Here is a 23,651-nt window from a genome sequence, read left to right as displayed (position 1 = left end):
AGATCTAAAACCAACACTTTTTAATGTCACTATAGCTATTCTCAATCTGGACTGTACAGGAGTGGAGTTAGACATGCCACACACAGAAAGGTGGCTTTTGCTAAGCTGTGAACCTCTCATAACCACCACACTAAAGCAGCAACTCTCACCAATACACACAATAAAGATCTATAGAGACCTGACAGTATTATTCAAACCATTTAGCCAATGCTGAACAATTAAGTTTAAACTAAAACCGTGTTTAAGTGAAATTGCTATTCCCCTCCATCAAAAATAACAAGGATGATTTTATTTAATGCTTCCCCAAAGGCTGTGTGTCCCTTTCTCCATCGGGACTATACAAATGTAATTATTGCTATCCGTACATTGCTCAGTATTAAAGTCACCCACCCACATAGTTGGTATGTAATTTGATCTATTATTTGTTGTGAACTGGATTTCTGTATTGTGTCCAGGGCCAAACAATGTTGTCCTCCCTCGATTGCTGCTGTGTGGGCAGTCAATCGTTTTCAGTAAGAGTGAACGGGCTTCAAAACTATTTGCTAGAGTTAAAGATGGACCGACAATGTGGGATAATTCTGTCCGAACTTTTGGGCGAAACGCCCTACTATCTGATTCAATCACTGGAGGGCAGAAGGTGGTAAAAGGATCCTAACGGACATTGTATTATGTTATTTCTGGTAACATAATTTTGCTAATTAGTAATTCTGAAATCCTACTTGTTTGTGGTCACACAATGTTGGCAAGTGTGAGCAAACAGGGGCAAATCAGTTTCATGTCAATATTGAGGAGGAAGCCGTGTGGAGTTCTGACTGACGGGTGGGGTGACAAAGGGAAGACCCCCAGCCTCACTTCTGCACGCGCTCACTGCAGGGCGAGGGATTCCATAAGGAAAAGTAAGAAGGCGCCATCTAGTGGAGGTAAGGAATTACTGCAAAAGGCTCAATCAGCTCCTCGGGGTGTGCCAAGCACCGCGTGGGCAAAGTTCTATTGTTCTGGGACCACCCAGAACCCCCTCGCTGCCCCCCGCACTTTTACCAAGATGTGTTAGTGCAGTCCCACCCCACAGCGTCCCTTTATCTAAGAAGACAGCAAATGGTGTAAATTGCGCACCCGGTAAATACCGATTGAAAGAGTGTGGTATTTTCTGGAAGAGCTCTCTGCGCCTCGGAATGTGACCAACGCCCTAATAGCACCTGATACTCCCAGCTTGGGGGTGGGGGGAGTGTTTGTCTGTACGATATGCGACATCATTTATCTGATGAAAGTCCGTGTGCACAGTTTGCACCAGGGTTGCCCTCCGATTCTAACCCAGATGGGAGTTTGCGCCTTAGTCAGGATTCGCGCTTCTCTTACAATGAAGCGCTTAGTATTCCGAGTCTCGGCCCCTTGCGTTCACTGTGCGTGGGGCCCATTCTGGGGCCCCAGCTGCCTCCAGGCCGCAGCCCACTCCCTCCGTGGTCTCAAGACGCGGCGCGGGCGCAACTGGTAATGGAAATAAATGCGACGGATGGACACGGCATTACAACCCCATTCATCTTTGTATCATTCGCTGGCGTGTGTAAAGTGTCACTGTTATGTCCCATCAAAGCCTCGATAAATACGTGTCTTGTATGAGATCACAGCGGCAGCAGACTGCTGCGCAGTGACTGATGCGCCGAGCTCTGCCCCAATGGCCTGGGTGGTGTCAACGAGCTCTTTAGCACTAAAGGAGGTCGGATCGAAGGCGCTGATAGCGACATCCAACTCCCTCTCTATTTATACACTGCCAGTAACATCGGGCACTGACAGCAGCAGCGACAGAGCTGTCTGAAGAGCCCGGGGCTAACCTGGCTCTGGCTCATTATGGCGAGGAGCAGAGGGTGCGCTCTCTGCATGCCTGGGGCCTGGGCAGAGTGTGAGGGGAGGGGGGCACTGGCAGGAGAGAGGAGGATGCTTCGAGAGAAGCAAGAGCATTCTCTGTCACTTACCACAACTGCATGACTCACAGGAGGCTCCGAGGCCTCAAATGCAGAGGAAACAGAATACAGGAGCAGTTTGCACCAGAGTTGCCCTCTGATTCTAAACCAGATGGGAGTTTGCACCTTAGTCAGCATTCGCGCTTCTCTCACAATGAAGCGCTTAGTATTCCGAGTCTCGGCCCCTCGCCTTGACTGTGCGTGGTGCCCGTTCTGGGGCCCCAGCCGCCTCCAGGCCACAGCCCATTCCCTCCGTGGCGTCATGGCGCGGCGCGGGCGCAACTGGTAATGGAAATAAATGCGACGGGTAGACGCGGCATTACAACCCCATTCATCTCTGTATCATTCGCTGGAGTGTGTAAAGTGTCACTGTTATGTCCCATTAAAGCCTCCGTAAATATGTGTCTTGTCTGAGATCACAGCGGCACCAGACTGCTGCGCAGTGACTGATGAGCCGAGCTCTACCCCAAGGGTCTGGGTGGTGCCAATGAGCTCTTTAGCACTAAAGGAGGACGGATTGAAGGCGCTGATAGCGACATCCAACTCCCTCTCTATTTATACACCGCCGGTAACATCGGGCACTGACAGCAGCAGCGACAGAGCTGTCTGCAGAGCCCGGGGCTAACCTGGCTCTGGCTCATTATGGCGAGGAGCACAGGGTGCGCCGTCTGCATGCCTGGGGCCTGGGCGGAGTGTGAGGGGAGGGGGCACTGGCAGGAGAGAGGAGGGGGCTTCGAGAGAGGCAAGAGCAGTCTCTGTCACTTACCACAACTGCATGACTCACAGAAGGCTCCGAGGCCTCAAATGCAGAGGAAACAGAATACAGGAGCAGATTTCATTAACAAGCACGGTCCGCTTTCACTTTCGTCCCTTGTGAAAGCTTTCTTGTCTTTATGGGGCCATGTGTTTGAAACACATGGCCCCATAAAGATAAGAAAGCTTTCACGGCAGAAGGAAGGCAGACGAGCCCGTCCAAATGGGACGGCTCAGAAAGCCGAACTAAAACATCACCAACACCTCTTTTCCAATGGCTGGCCACGGTTTAGCATAAACGGTGATGCCGGCCAATGGAAAAGAGGGGCGGGGCTTAATGCCCTTTACAGAAAATACCCCAAATCATTAAATCTCGCCAGCGAGACTGCGCATGTGCGCAGCCCATGCCAGGCGAGACCTAAAAAGGATTCGAATTAGACATCCAGCAAAGGGACCTTCCAAAATATCGATGATAGGATCTGGAGAAACAGGAACTCCCTGGACTATTTTATAATGAAGACGGGTGCAAATTGCTGCAGATGCACGAAACGTGATCAGATTGTGTTGTCCAGGCCAGGAGCCAGATGGAGGGAGCAGGATCTAACCGCAGTGCTCACATGCATGCTAGCGGCTGCATCATCTCAGCACAAAAAGAGACAATGAACAAAGGGCAGTGGCGTAGCAAGAGAGATTCAGGGGGCGGTCCACCCACGGTGGCACACTTTTTGGGGGCAGCGGAGGTGAGCATGTTGTATCTGCTGACTACCACCATCCCTCTCTCCCCCGAGAACAAGTCGGCCGTCGGCTGCCACTCCACTAACAAGTCATCCGTCGGCCACCCCCGCTCTTCTCTAAACCAAGTGGGAGGTAAACCTAGGCGCCGTCCTGGTTGGCAGTAGGTCTAGCTATGCCACTGACAAAGTGATATCAAAGTCACTGGGAATGGGCGTGTATTCTGAGTCTGATACTTAGCCACAATCTATACAATGTATGTAGACAATCCGATGAGGGTAGAGGAGAGGATGGAGAGAGGAAAGATGGACATTTTGGGATGGGTGGGCAATGGAGGCATTAGAGTCAGCAGCTGGATTGAACAAGATATTCTGAAAACTAGACACATTTCTTTGAAGTATTAATGTAAATTGCTGTGAACCGCAGCATAAGCAAACCTGGTGCTCACTTACATTGTGGCGCACTGTCATTATCATAGTTGACACAACAAATTAATAGAAGCTGTCTGCGAGGTCATGTAAGTTTGTTAAGGGGATATAAGTAAAGTTAGTGACTATCTCCAGGGCCAGTAATGGCTGTTAATTACCCACTTCATAATGTGGGCCCGAGCCCTATGCAAAGGTTCATAACACAGGATGCTAAAAACAACTGCTATTCCCCTGCAGGCAAGACAATAAGGCTATTACCACCCATCCCCTCCCAAAAAAAGGAGTGCAGCAGGATCTAGAGCTGTAACTTACAAGCAGCTCTTCAAAAACGGCTCCGAAGTCTTGTGGTCCTCTGCCATCATATCCATAAGCGCACCTCAGCATCTCTCACTTCTCAGATGCTGTTTGATTATTTTTCTTACTCTTCTATAACGATTTGGCTGTTTTTGCCCTTGAGCGAGTCAAGTTCTAATATTGTATTAAAGTCCACTGCCCAGGGCATGACTGGCCATAGCAGGCATAGGGCATTTCCCCGGGAGGCTGGAAGGGTGTGGACTGATTTTGCAGTGGTGGGCCGTTTTTGTTACTAGGGGTTTCGCAGTTGTGCTGCTACATTGGCCCCCAGTAAGAAAAGCAGCAAGAGGGAAGGTCTGTCAACATTGCCAGGGCTGCTCTGGGTTCCCAGTCTCGCCCTGCCACTGCCTAAGGACAGTTAGTAAAGGTCCTTGAACTCGAATTATACACCAGAGCCTCAAGTGACGGTCTATAATGAGGTAGAAGATGTATAACAACAAGTATAGCCAGAGGCAGATGGAACAAAAGGCTATTTAGAATATTTTTCCAATTGAGGATAGAATGTTTTAAATTTAAAAAGAGAGATACAGAAATGCAAACATAGGAATGTTGATGCAGAAGGTTTATACGAGCCATCATTGTTTTAGCCTAGTACATTGTTTTTATATAACACACATCATGAATGTATTCAATACAAGCGGCTATTTGGTTCCAATGTGTAAGGCAATACAATCTACCCCTGTCATTGGAATTTTGAGATTTGTGGGAACACCATGAAACACCATGGATCTGTTTACCTTCATCTATGCATTTTATGTGCTGAAAGCATCCAGAAAATCCTGGTCAAAGTCTGGGCCAAAATTAGAAATTTCCAGGGGAATCAAACCCAGAATTACAGATATCACTGGTAATTTTCCATTAGTAAGTTAATATGTAAATATCTATAAATTGCTGCTTATTTTTTTACCAAGGAAACCGATGTTTAATTTTCTTTGTCTAACTGGAAAGTGAAAGGATTTAATCAAATGAACTGTATGGCAATTTGGCTGGTGTGTAAGGAAAGACCCTTAACGTCTAGCTTGTAATGGGTCATATTTTCCTTTCCTCTGTAATTACCAGTACTTTCAGTATCAGTAACTCGGGTGGGGACATGCCCAAATTCTGGGCAACTCATGTGGGGGCCCTAAGAGTTTATTTATTATGGTGTACTTTAAAGTGCATCCCCTTCAACACGTACATAACTCCCTTGGCCAAAACCATCGGATCGCACGGACTCAACATCATCTCCCATGCCGACGACACCCAGCTCATCCTCTTGCTGTCAGAAGACCCCTCCACCACCAGAACCAACTGCCACAGCTTAATGATGAATGTTGCTGACTAGATGAAGGACAACTGTCTCAAGCTCAACTCAGACAAGACGGAAGTCCTCATCTTTGGGAACAACACCTCACCATGGAACAACGCATGGCAGCCTGCTGAACTTAGACCCTCCGCCCGACTGACCCGACCTGCAACCTCGGCATGATCTTGGACAGCAATCTATCCATGAAGAAACAGGTAAACGCAGTCTCATCTGACTGCTTCCACACCCAACACATGCTCTGCAACATTTTCAGGTGGCTCCCAGTCAACACCAGAAGGACCGTCAGGCAGGCCTTTGTCACATGCTGGCTGGACTACGAGAACACACTCTACATAGGAATCATCGCGTCTCCTGAGGAGACTGCAGACAATACAAAACTCAGCTGCAAAACTCATCCTCGGCCTCCCCAGATGGTGAAAAAGTGTTTGCTGTGCCAATGACCATGGCCTTAATAGAAAGATTAATAAGCCTATTGTATTGCTAAGTTTACCTCATTTCATAGAGCAAGAGCATAAACATGGTGGCACTGAATCGCAGTGCCACAGTGCACAGCAAACTCCAGCAATATAAAGGTGAAACATTATCTATGATGTCCACCCAGAAAAGGTATTTGCTACAACAGGCACTTGTAAATGCTTTCTGTAGTACCGTCCTTTGCCCAGGGAAGAGGACTTTCAGAGCAGGAGCTCCCTGGAACAACATACTTTGTGGCAGGTGCTGAACTACCAAATATACCTGGTGGTTATTTATGGGAAGGGCAACTCACCAAGACACAAGATGAAGTGGCTGTGATAGGAACTGATGGCATGTTCAGAGAACTCCACATGGATAATGGTGGAGAATTTAAAAAACCCTCTTCTGCTGCATCATCCTTCTGAAGAAATTACATGCACAATAGAATTTTTTTCTATTAATATATATGATCAAAAGAGAAAAAAATGTGTGTGTGCTCCATGAGGAGACACTATCTTCCCCACCAAATTATCCCAATAAAAGGCAGTTAACAACCCTCTACTTCGCTTCCCAACTACTTTAGTTGCCAAAGAAGCTGCAAGAGTTCTTCTGTTTTCACCAACAGCTTGTTCTGGCTCGTTTTGTTTCACCTCTGATTCTTCAGCCTTCCTCTCTTGCTTATCACCTCTCTGTCTCATGCTATTTCAATCATTCCAGACCTCAGGTTCATCGCCTGCCAAATTTCTCAGCTTCTTTCAGCCTTGCCTGCCAGTCTGTATTAGCCGCCACCTCATTCCTACCTTTCACTCTCCTTCGTTTCCTCAGACTGTGACCACTTCTTTAAACATATCTGTGAGCCAGTATTTTCTTCTCTGGAAATTACCATCCCCTGATTTTATATATGTTTTGGTGAAGCCGATCAGATATTCTTTGCCTGCCAGTGATTGTCTTCTCATTGATAAAGCGGAGTACCGGATTCAGGGCTGCTACTCACATATGTCCATCCAACCTGACACTTTCTTATGCTCCAGAGGTCCCTCAATGTGCAAGGTATTAGCTAATAAAGAAGGTAAATGATTACAACAGTTGGTTCTCAAAGGACTGAAAGGGCCTAAGCAAAGATCTGTCCTTGGTAGATGTTTGACAGATGGTTGAAGCAAACGACAACAAGGCACCTCACTCTTCTTGAGGAATGAATGGTAGAGGTGAATTTCTCTTTAATCAGGAGATGGGTTGGCAGAGGGCTAGCTTGGGTGGTCCTAAGGTGGAGACAGGCAGGAGGGTGGTAGAATTTTATTTAAACTGGGATCAACTTGAACAGCTGTGACCTTATGCTCCGATGGGTTAATGTTACTTTAAAGCACAACAAGTGCTAAGAAAGATAGGAGATGAGTGCACAAAATTGTCACCTTCACAAGTTTAGGTAGATTTGCCAATCACTACTGGGTTAGGATTATAAAAATTGTCACTCACTAGAAGACAGAGTGCTATAGGATAGAAGAGAGCAGAAGAGGACTTGTTTGGGAGAATTCTTGAAATCATGGGAAAATTCTGACAAATGCTTTATCCAACTTGTCCTTCAATCTCTGCATCTTAAAGCTATTCTCAGGGCTGAGGAGACAGACAAAGATACAACATTGATAGCCTCAGATTACACGTGTTCATCTCAGATGGTGACGTTTAAGGCTACCAGTGGTCCAGCAAATTAAAGTATCCAAATTCATAGAGAGCTGCATGTCATTTAGATATACATCACTGAAAGAGCTTTCTTTAAAAAGTTTAGCAATATAAAGGTAACACTGTTGACCGGGATGATCGGTTTGCAATTCTCCCGGCTCCATTGCTCTTTACTCAAAAATAGTACCTATGTGCCTGTCCTATAGAGTATTTGATCAAGGTGAGTCTGTAGCTGCTATTTGACACTGCTTCTTTGCTTGTCAGTCTCAGAAGAAGCCTGGGATCCAGTCATCACTGACATTTAAGTTTCCCATTTTTACTGTGGATGCTCTTTACTGTATTTCAAAAAGACATAATTCCTGATCAGTTGTGGTTATCTTTGTAATCAACACAGCTTCATGACACATAACACAAACATAAAATAACATATAATCTAATAGAGGACATTCACAGGTGTATTGTTGATGGGTTTTGCTACAATTCTCTCCCTATTCCAAGTTGGGGTCGGACCAATATTAAAGAGTGGTTATGAGATCTGTAGGTGATTTAGGAATCATTGAAATGATCAAATCCACATTCACAGGGGTTTCAAAACAGAAGTGAAAATAAATTATAGCTAAATAATTAAACTAGAGTCCAATACTGCAAATTGTCCAGTGTACATGGTTGTTCGATTACTAGTCGCAAGGTAATATTTTATTGAAACTGAATATTTTATTCTATGCAGGATTTAATGGGAAGGTGCCAGATTTTGAAGACAGCTGCGCCATTTAGAAAATGCCATCATCATGTTGATCCCAGCCCATTCATTTCCCTCTGTGAGGATGATATGTGCAAATGTGCTGACCAGATGGATTGTCACTGTTCAATATTTCTGGAGTATGCAAGACGCTGTACTCAGATGGGAGTGATGGTGAGCGGCTGGCCGGCTGAAAGTACATGCAGTAAGTATGCGCATCTTTAAGAAAAGAGATTGGCTTCTCATTCCAACTATATTAAGTAGGATTCCCTTGGTACAGTTGTAATGATGGGGCAGAAGCATTGCTATTGAATATAAAAAATGCATATCTGAGAGTTAACAAACAACAGTATGGCCACAACAGAACAATAAGCCATAAATTCCAATATATGCCCGATATTAATGGCATGAAGAAAGTCAATACTTTAGTCCAATCTTCCTCACTAAAGTTGTGTGTGGTATTTTTGAGCACATGTCGTATTGAATTTAACAGTGTATTTTCCAGATTGAAGTATCACATTTTAATGATACGTTATTTATTATTTTTCAAATGTGCTTTCTAGGCACTATTGACTATTACGGAATGGCCAACAAATATACTGCTTTAGTGGAAATACATGAATTTGTAGGAGTTTTTCTACACAAATAGCTTTTGCTGAACTGTATCAGTTCTTGGAGAGAGTTCTGCATCAAGAACCGGTGAGCTTCCTTTGAAGAAAGGTGCAGACTTGGCTGTGGAAGTTAAATCCAGGAAAAGTAAAAAACACAAGCCACCTCTTTGGAGGTAGGAGTTAAGTTTCGCCACCCAACACCATCGATCAAAGCTGGCATGACAGTTGTGCATTAAGTGGAGTTACCTTAAAAATAATATGGGCTTTGATCGGAAGCTGATGAGTGCTTTCTCGACTGTGATTTAACATGATTAAAGTTTACCAAAAATCTTATGGATACAGGTCTAGATGTTGTGCAACTGACATGGAGATGTTTAACTAGAGAGGCCTGTAGCATTTCAGACAAAAGTCCCTTAATGGATCACAGACAGCATATTTTAAGGTCCTTGTGCGATAATTATATGATTTCACCACATTCTCAAAATAACATTTAGAAATGCTCCTTTAACATGTTCTGCATGTTGCTTGCTACCTTGTTTGTAATGATATAGTTTGAAACTGGATAGATGAACTGAAGACATTTGACTAAGTTTAGAAATGTCGGTCCCTTTACAATGAGCTCTGTTTTTGCACCATTTTCTTTCAAGTATTGCTCACCTAACCAAGAATGAGATTGGAGGATGTATAAATACTGGTTGCTGCTTAGTCTGAAATAGAGTTAAGTGTCACATTAGAGAGCTTTCTGAAGCTGTGTTCATGCCCAAGGATTGTTGGGCACTGATCTAGGTGTGACGTATATTAGAGTTATCAGGGATCATTGAGTTACTCTAGGATGGTGGATCTCTTTGCTTTCACACAGAGATTTCAGCTGCTGAAAGCTGCCCAAATCTCGGTGTGGAAAAATGAGGAATTACCGGAGTATTTGGACCCAGAACTAAAATTGCCCCAGTAATGCCTCATTTCTCAATGGACCCTCAGGGTCCGGTTCATTTTGGGCTGGCTCCTCGAAAATGGTAACTTGGCGTTGAGGAAATCCAGGACCATTTTCCAAGCTGCTTGCAATAGGGACTTTTGTTTGCTTTGATAAAGGCGTCACACCTTAATAAGTCAGGCACAACGTTAGCAAATCCCACTGGTGTAATGTCAAGTGTATAGTGAGGTAAACAAATCTACGGTTAGAAGTCAAAAATCAAAACGATCTATATTTGTTCCCATTTTTTATTTGGAACAGTCATATTCTACTTGCCAACTATCCTCGAATGCAGAAGTTTCCTCTTGCTGTTGACCTGCACTGAGGGGCCCTTATTTCCTTTTCTGGAAACGAGTCTGCATCTGACTTTCTGGGCAGACGGTTGTGAAACTTCCGATGAGTGTGGAAGGTACTGCAATTTGAAAGGCAGTGTTACATATTGCATTTGTGCAACTGCTCACTTTAAAACATTAAACATCAACAAATAAGAAATCAGCATTGCTGGACCTCACGTGCATTTTTCAGGGTAGGACATGTCTGCTTAAAGACGCGTATTCTTGTGAGCAACTTGCCTCCTCAGGGTAGGACTGCAATCACAATAAAATGCAATGTGTACTTTTGCAAACGCCAGTGTCCAACGCACCCAAGTCAAGAAACACAAACTATACGTCTCTTACTTGCACTAGATTGCCGACAGACATTGATATTTGCTATCACTGCGCATTTGTTTTTTGCCCAGGTGTTGCACATATCACTTTCGAGTGCCGAAACATAAATCATATCAACAATGGGGGTAAGTTGAGATCTAAGGGCCTGATTTTGAGTTTGGCGGACGGGTTGCTTCCTCACAAACGTGACGGATACTTAGGGCCGGACTGGGAACCCAAAGCAGCACTGGCAAGTTCGTCGGACCAGCTCTGTGGGGGTGGGGAGGTAGGGGCTAGTGCGCAAGTGTGCACTGGTGCTTTTGTTATTGAGGGGCGATATTGCAGCACCGCACCAATGCTAGACCGTCCTCCAGTAACAAAACCAGCCCCCGCTGCTGAAGAACCAACCCACACCCTTCCAGCCTCCCGGGGAAACACCCGATGCCTGCTACGGCCAGTCCAGCCCTTTGGATATCCTATTCGCCATATTGCAAGTGCCATAAGATATAATGGAGTCGTAATACGGCGGACAGGATAGCCATCACGTTTAAATCAGTCCCTATATATTTTGAAACACAGGCCAAAGGCAATTAAAATGCATTTTATTAGAGCATTTAACATATAAAAGAAGGAGGCTTCTTCCTCGTCTAGAATAATGATTTTAGTGTTTTCCACCATTCACAGCAATAGAAAACATACACATTAATTTGTTTTGACAAATAAATAGGAGGCAATTAATGTATTCAACAGTCTTACCTATAGTCAACAACTGCGATAACACATGCAAAAAGATATATTTTGACAGAAACTTTTCATTGATTGAGGATACAGTTGACAGTGCTCACCAACATAGAAAAAACGGAGAATGAGGTAATAAAGGGATTTCAATGCAACGTTTACTCACAGTAAGACCTCACTCAACTAAACGGCTTTCTGCTGGGGGCAGCTAGCTAATTACGCCCTGTAAAACACTCATCCCTCTCTGAAAACCAGGACATATGCTACATTTACTGAACTTACCAGGACAGAGGGTGATAGATTGGGACAATCACAGCAAACCCAGGTCACCCTGTTTGATGCGAGAGAGTGTTTCCGTAGTTACAAGGGTAACCCTATGCCAACCTGCACAATACACCTTTATGCACATGTACATCCGTTTGGCCTTTAAAGTTAAACATGGTTATAGGGCTCACTACACTGCACATAGTACCGCAGGCACCGAATCAGCATTCAAAGTCACATCCTACTGGTATTTAACGCCAGCACGTATCCACACCTGGGGCAAGAATCCCACTGAGAAGTGCTAGCGGGGCTGTGGTCTCACTGGGTCTCTAGTACACTTGCTCTGGCACTGTCCGCGTTTGGAACGCTTTTGGGAGGGGGTGTTGAATGACATTGATCAAGACTTTGATATGGAGATCCCGAGGTTCCCGGCTTATACCTTACTGGGTCTCCCAACCAACTGACATTTCCCTTGCGCTCTCTGCGGGGTAGGCAAATGGCGCTGGCATTTTTGGCGGGCCCATCAGACACTCTTGGCGCAGTGGAGAACCACGAATGTTCCAGATCATACAACATGGCTGCATAGGCTCTGGTTCACCCTTGGGATGGAACTTCTTTCATTGATTCAGGAGCATTAGGGGTAGAAATATGCGAAACTATGGGCCCATTTTATATTAATTTTATCCAAAGAATTGCGGGAGGTTACGTGCCCCAAATTTCTCCAAATTTTACATCTACTCCATGAGGAGACCGACGCAGTGACTTCCCACGCAGTGAAGGTGGGTGCCTCAATATTCAGTGAAATAGAGAGCTGCTCCCATATTGGTATAAATGCTGACAGGTGCAGTTGCCCCCCCCCTTTTTTTTATGCCTTTGTCTCCTGTAGGTTGGTGGGGAGGGACAGGTGGGCTTTGTTTTTCTTTCCATTTTGTGTTTCTTTTATATTTATCAGATTGTTTTTATGGCTCAGCTGACACAAGTAACCTAATATGCTGCCAGCCTTCAGGTTGTAGGCAAAGAAGCTGTGTGTCTATGATCGATACTACTGGCCTTTTTGGATGTAGGCTGATAGCTGTGTAATGTTAACATGCTGATATGTTGTTTAAAATGAAAACACGATTGGTTCCATAAAGTTAAATATGGTGTACATATGAAATGAAACAAACTGTATTAATGGTAATAGTGTCAAATCATCTGTTTGATGAAATAGTTAAATCCAGCCCGACAATGTCTCACATCCTGAAGTGGTGAGACTATTCCTATCCTTGCATCACTACCAGTAGCGATGGAATGTAGAGGGCTTAAACAGGCCATTAGTAGGGCAACAGGTTTACAAAGTACAACACTTACAAGGAGGCTTGATAACCGTGGCCTTCTCCCGCTGCTGTACGAGGCTTTGAACACCATCCCTGTGCAGATCCATGGGGCGCCACTCCTTCTCCGCCTAAAGATCCTCCATGCTGAGGAACATTTTGTTGCTGTGCACCCTGGCCACAGCTCCTTCCCATCTTCATTACCCACCGTGGCAACCCCTAGATTATCCACTCGCACACAGCTAGGGGGTCATCATCACCACTATCCTCTCCCTTGTAATCCCATCTCCTCCTCCCAAGGTTGACCTTCTTCTCCCTGATAAACCTTAACCACTGCAACCCCAGCACTGCCCCCATCTCTGCGTATCCCAAATCCTTCGCCTGTTATTGCCATCTCTTTGGTAAAACTTGACTGCAGGACTCCCTTGCTTCGCAACTTGGTTGATGCTTGATAAAACTCATGTATAACTACAAACATACACACATGCATGCCACTGTGAAACCTTTGAATAGTACCATAATTTTAATCATTACCTGGTTCCTTCTAATATCAAATATATTTCTTCAGAAAATATTGCCAGGGAAAGAAAAGCAAGATGAACAGGAACACCCCATCAAATTCTTATCTCCATGTTGCTGGTCGTTGATGTGAGACTTGTAGTCATATTTCTGCAAAAGGGAAAGTAGGCAGAGTTCAGTCTCAGAATTAACCCTTTCATGCCTGAACAGAAAAGATAGAGGGAGCAATACCATCATTATAGCCGGCAGATTCCAAACTGTAAACTATTTGAGAACTTTGATGCGAGATCATAGAATCATGCATGTGTTGTAGAAACAGCATGGCATATCAAAACATATATGACCAGATGTCTATACTTGAGAACATGATTCCCATATTTTCAAATAATATGATACCTTTTCTCTTTTTTTTGTACCAGATCCGCTGTGCCCAGCTGGCATGGAGTACAATGAGTGTGTGTCCCCATGTGCCAAAACTTGCCAAAGTCTGGACATCAACGAAGTGTGCCAAGAACAATGTTTTGATGGATGCAGCTGCCCGGGTAATTCTTTTAATTTATCAATTCACTAAAATAATCCCTTTCCTGTGGAATTCAGTCCTTAAATGTTACAAGGTGTCTTCCTTTCCAGAGTGGATGTCAAGGATAGTAATGTCATTGAGATTCCTGAGAAGAAATTTGCATTGGCAAAATATTTAACAACTTTGCTTTTGCTTTTGGGGAACTAGAGGCTACTCGGACCTTACCTTGCCTCGCTGATACCTCCTGCTGTTGCTCCGGGTGTCACCGAAGGTCTCTCCCCGCCGCCGCGTTCTTCTCCATCAGCGCGGTCGCAGCGAGGGAGGGACCACAAGCCCCACGAGCCTTTGCGGCAGGAAGCCGCCACCGCCAACCATAATTCCGCGCCAGGAGGCGTTTAAATCCCGAGGTCTTCCTCTGTCAAGTGGGCACTTTGCTTTTGCTTTTGGGGAACTAGAGGCTACTCGGACCTTACCTTGCCTCGCTGATACCTCCTGCTGTTGCTCCGGGCTCCGGGTGTCACCGAAGGTCTCTCCCCGCCGCCGCGTTCTTCTCCATCAGCGCGGTCGCAGCGAGGGAGGGACCACAAGCCCCACGAGCCTTTGCGGCAGGAAGCCGCCACCGCCAGCCATAATTCCGCGCCAGGAGGCGTTTAAATCCCGAGGTCTTCCTCTGTCAAGTGGGCACTTTGCTTTTGCTTTTGGGGAACTAGAGGCTACTCGGACCTTACCTTGCCTCGCTGATACCTCCTGCTGTTGCTCCGGGCTCCGGGTGTCACCGAAGGTCTCTCCCCGCCGCCGCGTTCTTCTCCATCAGCGCGGTCGCAGCGAGGGAGGGACCACAAGCCCCACGAGCCTTTGCGGCAGGAAGCCGCCACCGCCAGCCATAATTCCGCGCCAGGAGGCGTTTAAATCCCGAGGTCTTCCTCTGTCAAGTGGGCACTTTGCTTTTGCTTTTGGGGAACTAGAGGCTACTCGGACCTTACCTTGCCTCGCTGATACCTCCTGCTGTTGCTCCGGGCTCCGGGTGTCACCGAAGGTCTCTCCCCGCCGCCGCGTTCTTCTCCATCAGCGCGGTCGCAGCGAGGGAGGGACCACAAGCCCCACGAGCCTTTGCGGCAGGAAGCCGCCACCGCCAGCCATAATTCCGCGCCAGGAGGCGTTTAAATCCCGAGGTCTTCCTCCGCGTCGCGGGATCGCGCGCGGGTCGGCGCCGGGAGAAGCCCGGGACAAGGGCGGGACCGTCTGTGGCCGTCCGGGGCCAAAGGAGGCCGGGCTGGGCCACCCCCCTGAAGTGCTGCGACACGGACACTGTGACACTGTGTGAAGGTACTATTACTAATACTTGCGGCAGGTCTGTGGCATACAGTTGCTCGTGGAGGACGGAAGGGGGCCTTATCTGCTCCTTGACATTCTGTGGCACTACCTGCTTACAGGTTACTGCGGTTTGAGGGGAACGCGAGAGATTTGCCAGGGGAAATAATTGTTTATCTTTATTGATTTATAGTAGTGTGGTGTTAGAGTACCCCATGTCTAAAGTTAAGCCTTCCTCGACCAAATCAACCATGGACAATTATTTGGTGAAGATGGTTGATAAAATAAATCAAGAGCGGAGAAAGTCATTGGGGCGGGTGGAAGTTATTGATCCTATTCTTATTGATATCAACCCTCCTTCCCATTTATCTGCTACAGACAATGCTAATGTCAACTATGAGCTTAATGATCATGATCGGATCCATGATATGGTAGATCTTAGTGTGGTAGCCACCGCAGATGACACCAACCTAGTCGACCCACCTCCTGAGGACCTAACATGTACTGCAGACTCTTCGACTGCTGTCACAGCAGCTAATACATCCCAAAGAATATTACGTTCTAGCCGGTCACATAACAAGACACACAATAAGACTCTGCATTCTAGGAGGGGGGGGGGAGAGCATTACCTAAGAGAATTGATTCTTTAGTCGTGAATTCTACCCAAACCCCTCCCACTGTGATGGATAGTAATCCGGTCATTATTGAAAGCGTTACAACAAACAAATGATGGACGGAATGCTGACAATGCATACATTCTCCCCCAGTCAAGAGATCTGGGTTAAATCCATCGTTCTTTTGCCCACTACACCACCCCAGTTTAGACATGGCCATATGCAAATCAGTCTTGACCCTGTGCCTCATGGGAACAGTCCAGCCCAAACTGCCAAGCCATGTCTTCCCTGGACCGGAATCAAGCATCCTAGGACCGGTTTCTGGCTATCAGCCGTCATCAGCCAGGATAGCTTGACTCCAGTGGCGTAGTGAGCACGGGTCCCACGTCTGGGAATACCCATTCCACTTAGGGCGAAAAGCGTTACAACAAACAAATGATGGACGGAATGCTGACAATGCATACATTCTCCCCCAGTCAAGAGATCTGGGTTAAATCCATCGTTCTTTTGCCCACTACACCACCCCAGTTTAGACATGGCCATATGCAAATCAGTCTTGACCCTGTGCCTCATGGGAACAGTCCAGCCCAAACTGCCAAGCCATGTCTTCCCTGGACCGGAATCAAGCATCCTAGGACCGGTTTCTGGCTATCAGCCGTCATCAGCCAGGATAGCTTGACTCCAGTGGCGTAGTGAGCACGGGTCCCACGTCTGGGAATACCCATTCCACTTAGGGCGAAAAGCGTTACAACAAACAAATGATGGACGGAATGCTGACAATGCATACATTCTCCCCCAGATCTCTGTACTGGGGTGAATGTATGACATTGTTCTGCATTCTGTCCATCAATTGTTGTTTTTGCATTTGTCACCCCGAGTGGGAAGGGTATGCTCAGACGTGAGTCCCTTGCTCTCCATGCCACTGGAATCAGGCTATCCTGGCTGACGAGGGCTGAAAGCCCGAAACCGGTCCTAGGATGCTTGTTTCCAGTCCAGGGAGGACCAGGCTTGGCAGTTCGGGCTGGACTGTTCCCATTGGGGCACAGGGTCAAGACTGATTTGCATATGGCTGGGTTCAAACTGGAATGGCATGGTGAGCAAAAAAACGATGGATTTAGGCCCAGATCTCTGTACTGGGGTGAATGTATGACATTGTTCTGCATTCTGTCCATCAATTGTTGTTTTTGCATTTGTCACCCCGAGTGGGAAGGGTATGCTCAGACGTGAGTCCCTTGCTCTCCATGCCACTGGAATCAGGCTATCCTGGCTGACGAGGGCTGAAAGCCCGAAACCGGTCCTAGGATGCTTGTTTCCAGTCCAGGGAGGACCAGGCTTGGCAGTTCGGGCTGGACTGTTCCCATTGGGGCACAGGGTCAAGACTGATTTGCATATGGCTGGGTTCAAACTGGAATGGCATGGTGAGCAAAAAAACGATGGATTTAGGCCCAGATCTCTGTACTGGGGTGAATGTATGACATTGTTCTGCATTCTGTCCATCAATTGTTGTTTTTGCATTTGTCACCCCGAGTGGGAAGGGTATGCTCAGACGTGAGTCCCTTGCTCTCCATGCCACTGGAATCAGGCTATCCTGGCTGACGAGGGCTGAAAGCCCGAAACCGGTCCTAGGATGCTTGTTTCCAGTCCAGGGAGGACCAGGCTTGGCAGTTCGGGCTGGACTGTTCCCATTGGGGCACAGGGTCAAGACTGATTTGCATATGGCTGGGTTCAAACTGGAATGGCATGGTGAGCAAAAAAACGATGGATTTAGGCCCAGATCTCTGTACTGGGGTGAATGTATGACATTGTTCTGCATTCTGTCCATCAATTGTTGTTTTTGCATTATTGAAAGCGGTCAGTTGGATCTTCTAATTAGCATGATTGACGCCAAGTTTGATTTATTAATCAAACCTTTAATGAATAAATTAGATATGGCAATTACCGAGGTGGCCAGACTGGGAGGTCTGTTAGAATCTCATCTTATGTTTAAAACGTTTTTATTGAAACAAAACAAACCATGGGGGAGGGGGATAGGAGGTTAGGATACATAGAATACAATCAAAGAAAAAAAAGGGGGGCAACTCCAGAGGGTTGGCAATGGATAGCTCAATGGACCAGGGGAAAAACACAGTAAATGCAAGGCTAAAAATGCAATCTGTGGAATCCCCGCATGCATATCCGACACCCCAAATCTAAGCAATGAAAGCCAGCAGCAACTCAACAAGCACAATCCCCCCCTCCCCATCCCCCAGCCCCCCAGTAACAACACCCCACCCCCCGTCCTATGGTCCCGCACCAGATTAATCCTCACCAAGAAGCCCCGCACCCCCCCCACCCCCCGGGGGGCCCCCGTCTCACATGTGAACTAGTCCGCTGGGGTCACCGGCGGCGTCAACCTAAGAAGCCTAAGATACCTCGGGCAGGTGAGCTCCCGGAATTCAGTGGATAGCAGCGCTAGAAAGGGTTGCCACAGCTCTTCAAATTGGTCTATCTCCCCCGCAACCGTAAGCGACAGCTTCTCCATCCCCAGCACATGCCAAAGCCTATGCAACCAACCCGTGATGGAGGGGACGGTGGCGGTGCGCCAGTGGATAAGAATGTTCTGAACCGCAGACCCCAGCGCAATCGCGATCTGCCTACCCCTGCGGGACTTCAGTGGGTACATTAGGTCATTGGGGAGGCCCAGCAGGACATACGCCGGGAGGCGCGGCAGCTCTATCCCAAAGTGCTTATCCACCTCGTCCAAAACTTCCTTCCAGTAGGCGGTCAGCACTGGGCAATCCCAAAGAATGTGTGAGAGGGTACCTTCCTGCCCGCAGCCCCGCCAGCACCCCTTGTCAGTGTGTTTATGCATTTCATACAGTCTCTCCGGGGTGTAGTACCAGTATGTGGACACCTTAGTAAAGGTCTCCGTAAGGCCCGTGTGGTATGCAGAGTGCCGCGCCCGATACGCAATTTTGTCCCATTCCTTGTGGCTGAGTGTCCTACCCAATTCCCTGTGCCAGCGCTCCCTCCCCGGGTTGTAATAATGAAACGGCGGAGGTTGGAGGTACTTGTACAGATCAGTAATTAGCTTGGCGTCGGAGGTCCGAGTAGCCAGCCACCTCTCATACGGTGTAATTTGACGGGCGGCGTTGGCACGCACCTGGGGCTGGAGGGCCCAATGCCGAACCTGCATGTAGCGCAATCTGTCCAGCTCCGTCAGGCCGAACTCCTGGCGGAGTTGCTGAAAAGGGACCACTCCCTCCGGGCCATAGATCTGGAAAAGTGCCCTGCAGCCTGCCTGTACCCAGTGGGAGAAGACCCCCGGCTCCATCCCTGGGGAGAAGTCCGGGTTGCCCACTATGGGCGTGAGCGGCGACGGAAAGGTGGTGAGGCCCCGAGCCTCACAGACTGCATCCCACACCCGCAGGGGGACCCGCGTGACAAAAGAAGCGTAAAGATTAGGGGGGCGATGCGCGCGGCGCAAGAATGGAACCTCTTGTAAGGTGCGGCCCACCACTGCCTGGTCTTGAAAGAGCCAGTGTTTGTCGGACTCCCACCTGCTCCATTCCACCAGATATCGCAGCTGCGCCGCCTGAAAGTACTTACGGAGGTCCGGAATACCGAGACCCCCCGCCTCCGGAGCAAGCGTGGAGAGGACCCTCTTCATTCGGGGCTTGCGGCCCTGCCAGACAAAGCGGGAGATGTCAGCCTGCATTTGATGTATCCAGCCCACCGGGGGCTGGAGAGGTAGGGCCCGAAAAAGATACAGTATCTGAGGCAACACCGTCATCTTAACCGCCGCGATTCGCCCCAGCCAGGACAGTAGGCCCTTGCTCCAGCGACCAAGCTCCTCCTTGATCTTCCTGCTAAGGGAGGCATAATTAGCCGTAACCATCTCCGGCAATGTGGGCGCCAGCACAATCCCCAGGTATGGCACCGTGGACGAGGACCACTGCATGGGGAAGAGCCGCTGAAGGTCCCTCCTGGTATCCGCAGCCAGGGACACGTCTAACGCCATCGACTTGCTCATATTCATTTTGAAACCGGCCACACATGCAAAGGCGTCCAGCTCCCGGAGGCAAGCAGGCAGCGACCTCCTAGGGTCGTCCAAGGTCAACAGGACATCGTCCGCGTAGAGACTGACGGTGTGGACATACTGGCCCATCCGGACCCCAGTAGCATCCGGATTATTGCGAATCCTCTGAGCAAACGGCTCCATGTAGAGGGCAAACAAAAGCGGCGAGAGGGGGCAGCCCTGCCGCGTGCCGCGTTCGATAGCAAATCCACCGGAGCTACACCCGTTGACCCGCACCGACGCTGAAGGATGCTTATAGCAGTTGAATACCATGGTGCGGAACTTATCACCGATTCCCAATTTCTTGAGGACCAGCTCGAGATACGGCCAGTGAACTCTGTCGAAGGCCTTCTCCGCATCGACAGACAGCAACATCCGCTCCCCCGGGATCCGCGAGGCCTTCTCCAGAACATGCGTCACCCTCTTGGTGTTGTCAACCGTCTGTCTGCCTGGTACGAAGCCAGCCTGGTCCGCCTCCACCAATCCGGGGAGGTGTGGACCCAGCCTGGACGCTAGAATCCCTGTGTACAACTTGAGGTCGACATTTAACAGCGAGATGGGTCGATACGAACCGCAGAGGGCCCGGTCCTTCCCAGGTTTCGGGATTACCGCGACCGTCGCCCTCAGGAGATCCGGTGGGATGGCTCCCGGTTCGGAAAAGGAGTTAAATAGCCGAGTAAGGACAGGGGCCACAGCCGTGCAAAAAGTCTTGTAAAACAGAGACGTGTACCCGTCCGGGCCCGGGGCCTTACCATGCTTCAGCCGCGCAATAGCGGAAATCACTTCTTCAACGTGGATATCCCGCTCCAGGTGGTCCGCCTGAACCGGATCCAGCACCGGAAGGGTCACCGACTCCAAATAGCCTTCGGCATCCCGTGGCGAGGAGGGCTCTTCAGCATACAGCGCCTCGTAGAAGCCGCGGAAAGATTCCGCTACCTCCGCGTCCCCAGAGACGACCCCCCCGTCCGTGTCCACCAGTTCTCTCACAACGCTACGCTGTTGCGTGACCCGGAGCCGGTGTGCTAGGAGCCTGCCACATTTGTCCCCCCCAGCGTAGTAAGCATGTTTCAAGCGCAAGGCTGCATACTCCGCCCTGTCAAGATCCAGTGCCGACAGGAGCTTCCTCGCTGCCTTCAACTGCCTCCACACCCTTGGCGCCCCCGTACGGCGGTGGACCTGCTCAAGCTCCCGGACCTGAGCTGTCAGCTCGTCCCTCTTCCGTTGCCGCTCCCTATTTTCGGCTGCGGAGATAGAGATAAATTCCCCCCGGAGGACTGCCTTCAGTGCCGCCCACTGTGTCGCCTGCGAAGTGTCGGTGTTGCTATTGTGAGTGAGGTAGTCTTGTATGACCTCCCCAATGCGCTGCACCACCGACTTTTTGTGTAAAAGGGTATCCCGGAGGCGCCACACCCCCCGAGAGGGGGAGGCCGCCGGCCACTGGAAAACGCCGGTGACTGGGGAATGGTCAGACAGGGTCAGGACCCCGATGTCCGCCGCCGTGGCAGCGGCACGCAACGGTCCACTCACCAGAAGGTAGTCCAGCCGTGAGTAGGTTCGGTGTGCGTGCGAAAAGTAAGAGTAGTCCCTATCCGTGGGGTGCATGGAGCGCCAGAGGTCGTGCAGGTCCATGTCCGCAATCCGGGCCTTTACAGCCTGGGACAGTTCCCCCGTCTGCGGGAAGCGCTGCGCCGATCTGTCCATCACAGAATCGAAGACAATATTAAGGTCTCCCCCCAAAATAACGTGGCGGTCGGGAGAAGCAGTGACATCCACCAACACGGAATCTAGGAAGCGCTCTTGGTGGTCATTAGGGCTATAAACGGAGCCGACCGTAAACGCAATGCCTCCTAGGCGCATGCGATACGCAAGAAGCCTCCCCTTCTGTTCAGCACACTTATACAAAACCTCCCCCCGAAAGGAGCTCGCTAAAAGAATGGCTACCCCCGCCGTCTTGTTCGCTGCCGAGGAAAAGAACTGGGTGGGGAACTTAGCAGAGCGCAGCCTATGGCAATTCCGGGGCAATAAGTGGGTCTCCTGCAAAAGGCAAATGTCCGCCTGCGTCCCCTCCAGCAAAGATAAGATCACTCTGCGCTTCACGGGGTTATTCAGACCCTGAACGTTAAGGGTCACTACCTTTAGGCCCGACATTCCTCTCGGGGATCGGGAGCGCCGTGCAATGGGCAGGGGATCAGCGGGTGGGGCGCGCGGGGCAGCCGCGCAGGACAAGCCAGAACAAGGTGGGCATGGACAACATCGGACGGGACCTCCCCAACCCCAAAACAACCCCCCCCCCACCCAAAACACAACCCTGGCAACTAGCCACCCGCAAACTCAAACCCCCCATTGTCCCAGTCAAGCCCCAAGACGGGCAAGTCCGTAGAAAGAAACGAAGTGGACGTCCAGCCACTCACCTCCATCCGCTCCCCCCCGACCCCCCCGCCCCGTACCAAGCATGTAAAGAAGCTAAAGGCATCTCCCCCCGGAGTGAGTGTTAGGCCGTCAAGGCCACGCCGGAGGAGCCGGTCGAATCCCCGGCCGCCGCCCTCAGAGCATCGGCCATGTCCGCCCTGATGGTAGGGGAGTCAGGACGCCCTGCGCTGGCCGCTGAGCGCCGCCTCGTCGATCTCCGCCGGTTCCGTCTCTCCGAAGACCTCCACGACGGTGTAGCTCCTTCCTCCTCCGCCGCCGTGAGCCCCAGGACACCACAAATGTCTTGCAAGGAGCGTAGCTGGTGTAGCACCCCGTTCCACCGAAAAATCAGGCGGAAGGGATGACCCCAAGAGTACGGCGTCTCGTGTTCACGCAAAAAGTCAGTGGCAATCCTAAAGGACCTGCGTTTCTGCAGCGTGATGGCAGAGAGGTCCTGGTAAAGCGCCACCGGCCGATCCCGGAAAGTCAGGGGCTGTTTCCTGCGGGCCTCAGTCATGATGCGCTCCTTCAGTGGGAAGTCGGGCAGGAAGGCCAGAATGTCCGGTGGAGGTGCCGATGACTGGCGCTGCCGGCCGACCCTATGCGCCCTATCAATGCTGATGGGGAAGTCCGCAGCCTCCCCCAGGATCTCTCGGAACAGGGCCCGCAGGTAGCCCCCCAGATCGGACCCCTCGTCCGCAGTCGGCACACCACGCACTCGAATGTTGTTCCTCCGAGATCTGTTCTCCAGGTCCTCAGAATGGGCCTGGAGCTCCACACACTGCTCCCGGAGGCGGAGAACGTCCTGTTGAAGATGGACTATCTCCTCCGCTCGGTGGTGGGCCTCCGTCTCCACCGTGTCAACTCGCTCGCCAAGGCCCTCCACTTCCCTGCGCACTTCCCGGACCTCACTGGCCACCTCCCGCTTCAGTGTCTGGAAGTCCTCCCTGAGGGAGCTAAACAGTTCCTCCATAAAGGTCCTCGTGACGGGTGGCTCCCCCCCAGTCACATCCGCCGGGGCCCGGGTGGACCCCGGCGAGGGCTGTGTTCTGTCCCGCAGTTGCTGGGCCCTGCCAAGCATGTCCGGCAGGGTGCGGTCCCCCTTCTTCGGGCCGCCTTTTCCAGACATCGCCAGCACCGCGGTCGGGCACAGGTCCAGCCGCCCCAGGGATGCCCAGCCGCTGGCAAGCGCTCGACGTGGGTGTCCCCGCACAGGCAGAGTCGCTGCGTCACAGGTGACAAAATGGCGGCCCAGCCCGGTCACCGTCAGCCGCGGGA

At 49.7% G+C, this 23,651-nt stretch overlaps 1 protein-coding gene across 1 annotated transcript in view; it reads left to right on the top strand.

Annotated features, from left to right (window-relative positions):
• Positions 1-23,651, top strand: part of VWF (von Willebrand factor) — a 1,048,714-nt gene that overhangs the window by 106,950 nt on the left and 918,113 nt on the right. The window contains exons 7-8 of the mRNA XM_085652611.1: positions 8,389-8,605; positions 13,882-14,004. Coding sequence (XP_085508737.1) covers positions 8,389-8,605; positions 13,882-14,004 — 340 coding nt within the window. The remainder of the gene's footprint in view (positions 1-8,388; positions 8,606-13,881; positions 14,005-23,651) is intronic.

The sequence above is a fragment of the Triturus cristatus genome, chromosome 4_1 (genome assembly GCF_964204655.1).
Source record: "Triturus cristatus chromosome 4_1, aTriCri1.1, whole genome shotgun sequence".
In the NCBI taxonomy this organism is placed as follows: Eukaryota; Metazoa; Chordata; class Amphibia; order Caudata; family Salamandridae; genus Triturus; species Triturus cristatus.
Note: the sequence above shows the minus strand (reverse complement) of the source record. Positions and strands in the feature narration are given on the sequence as shown.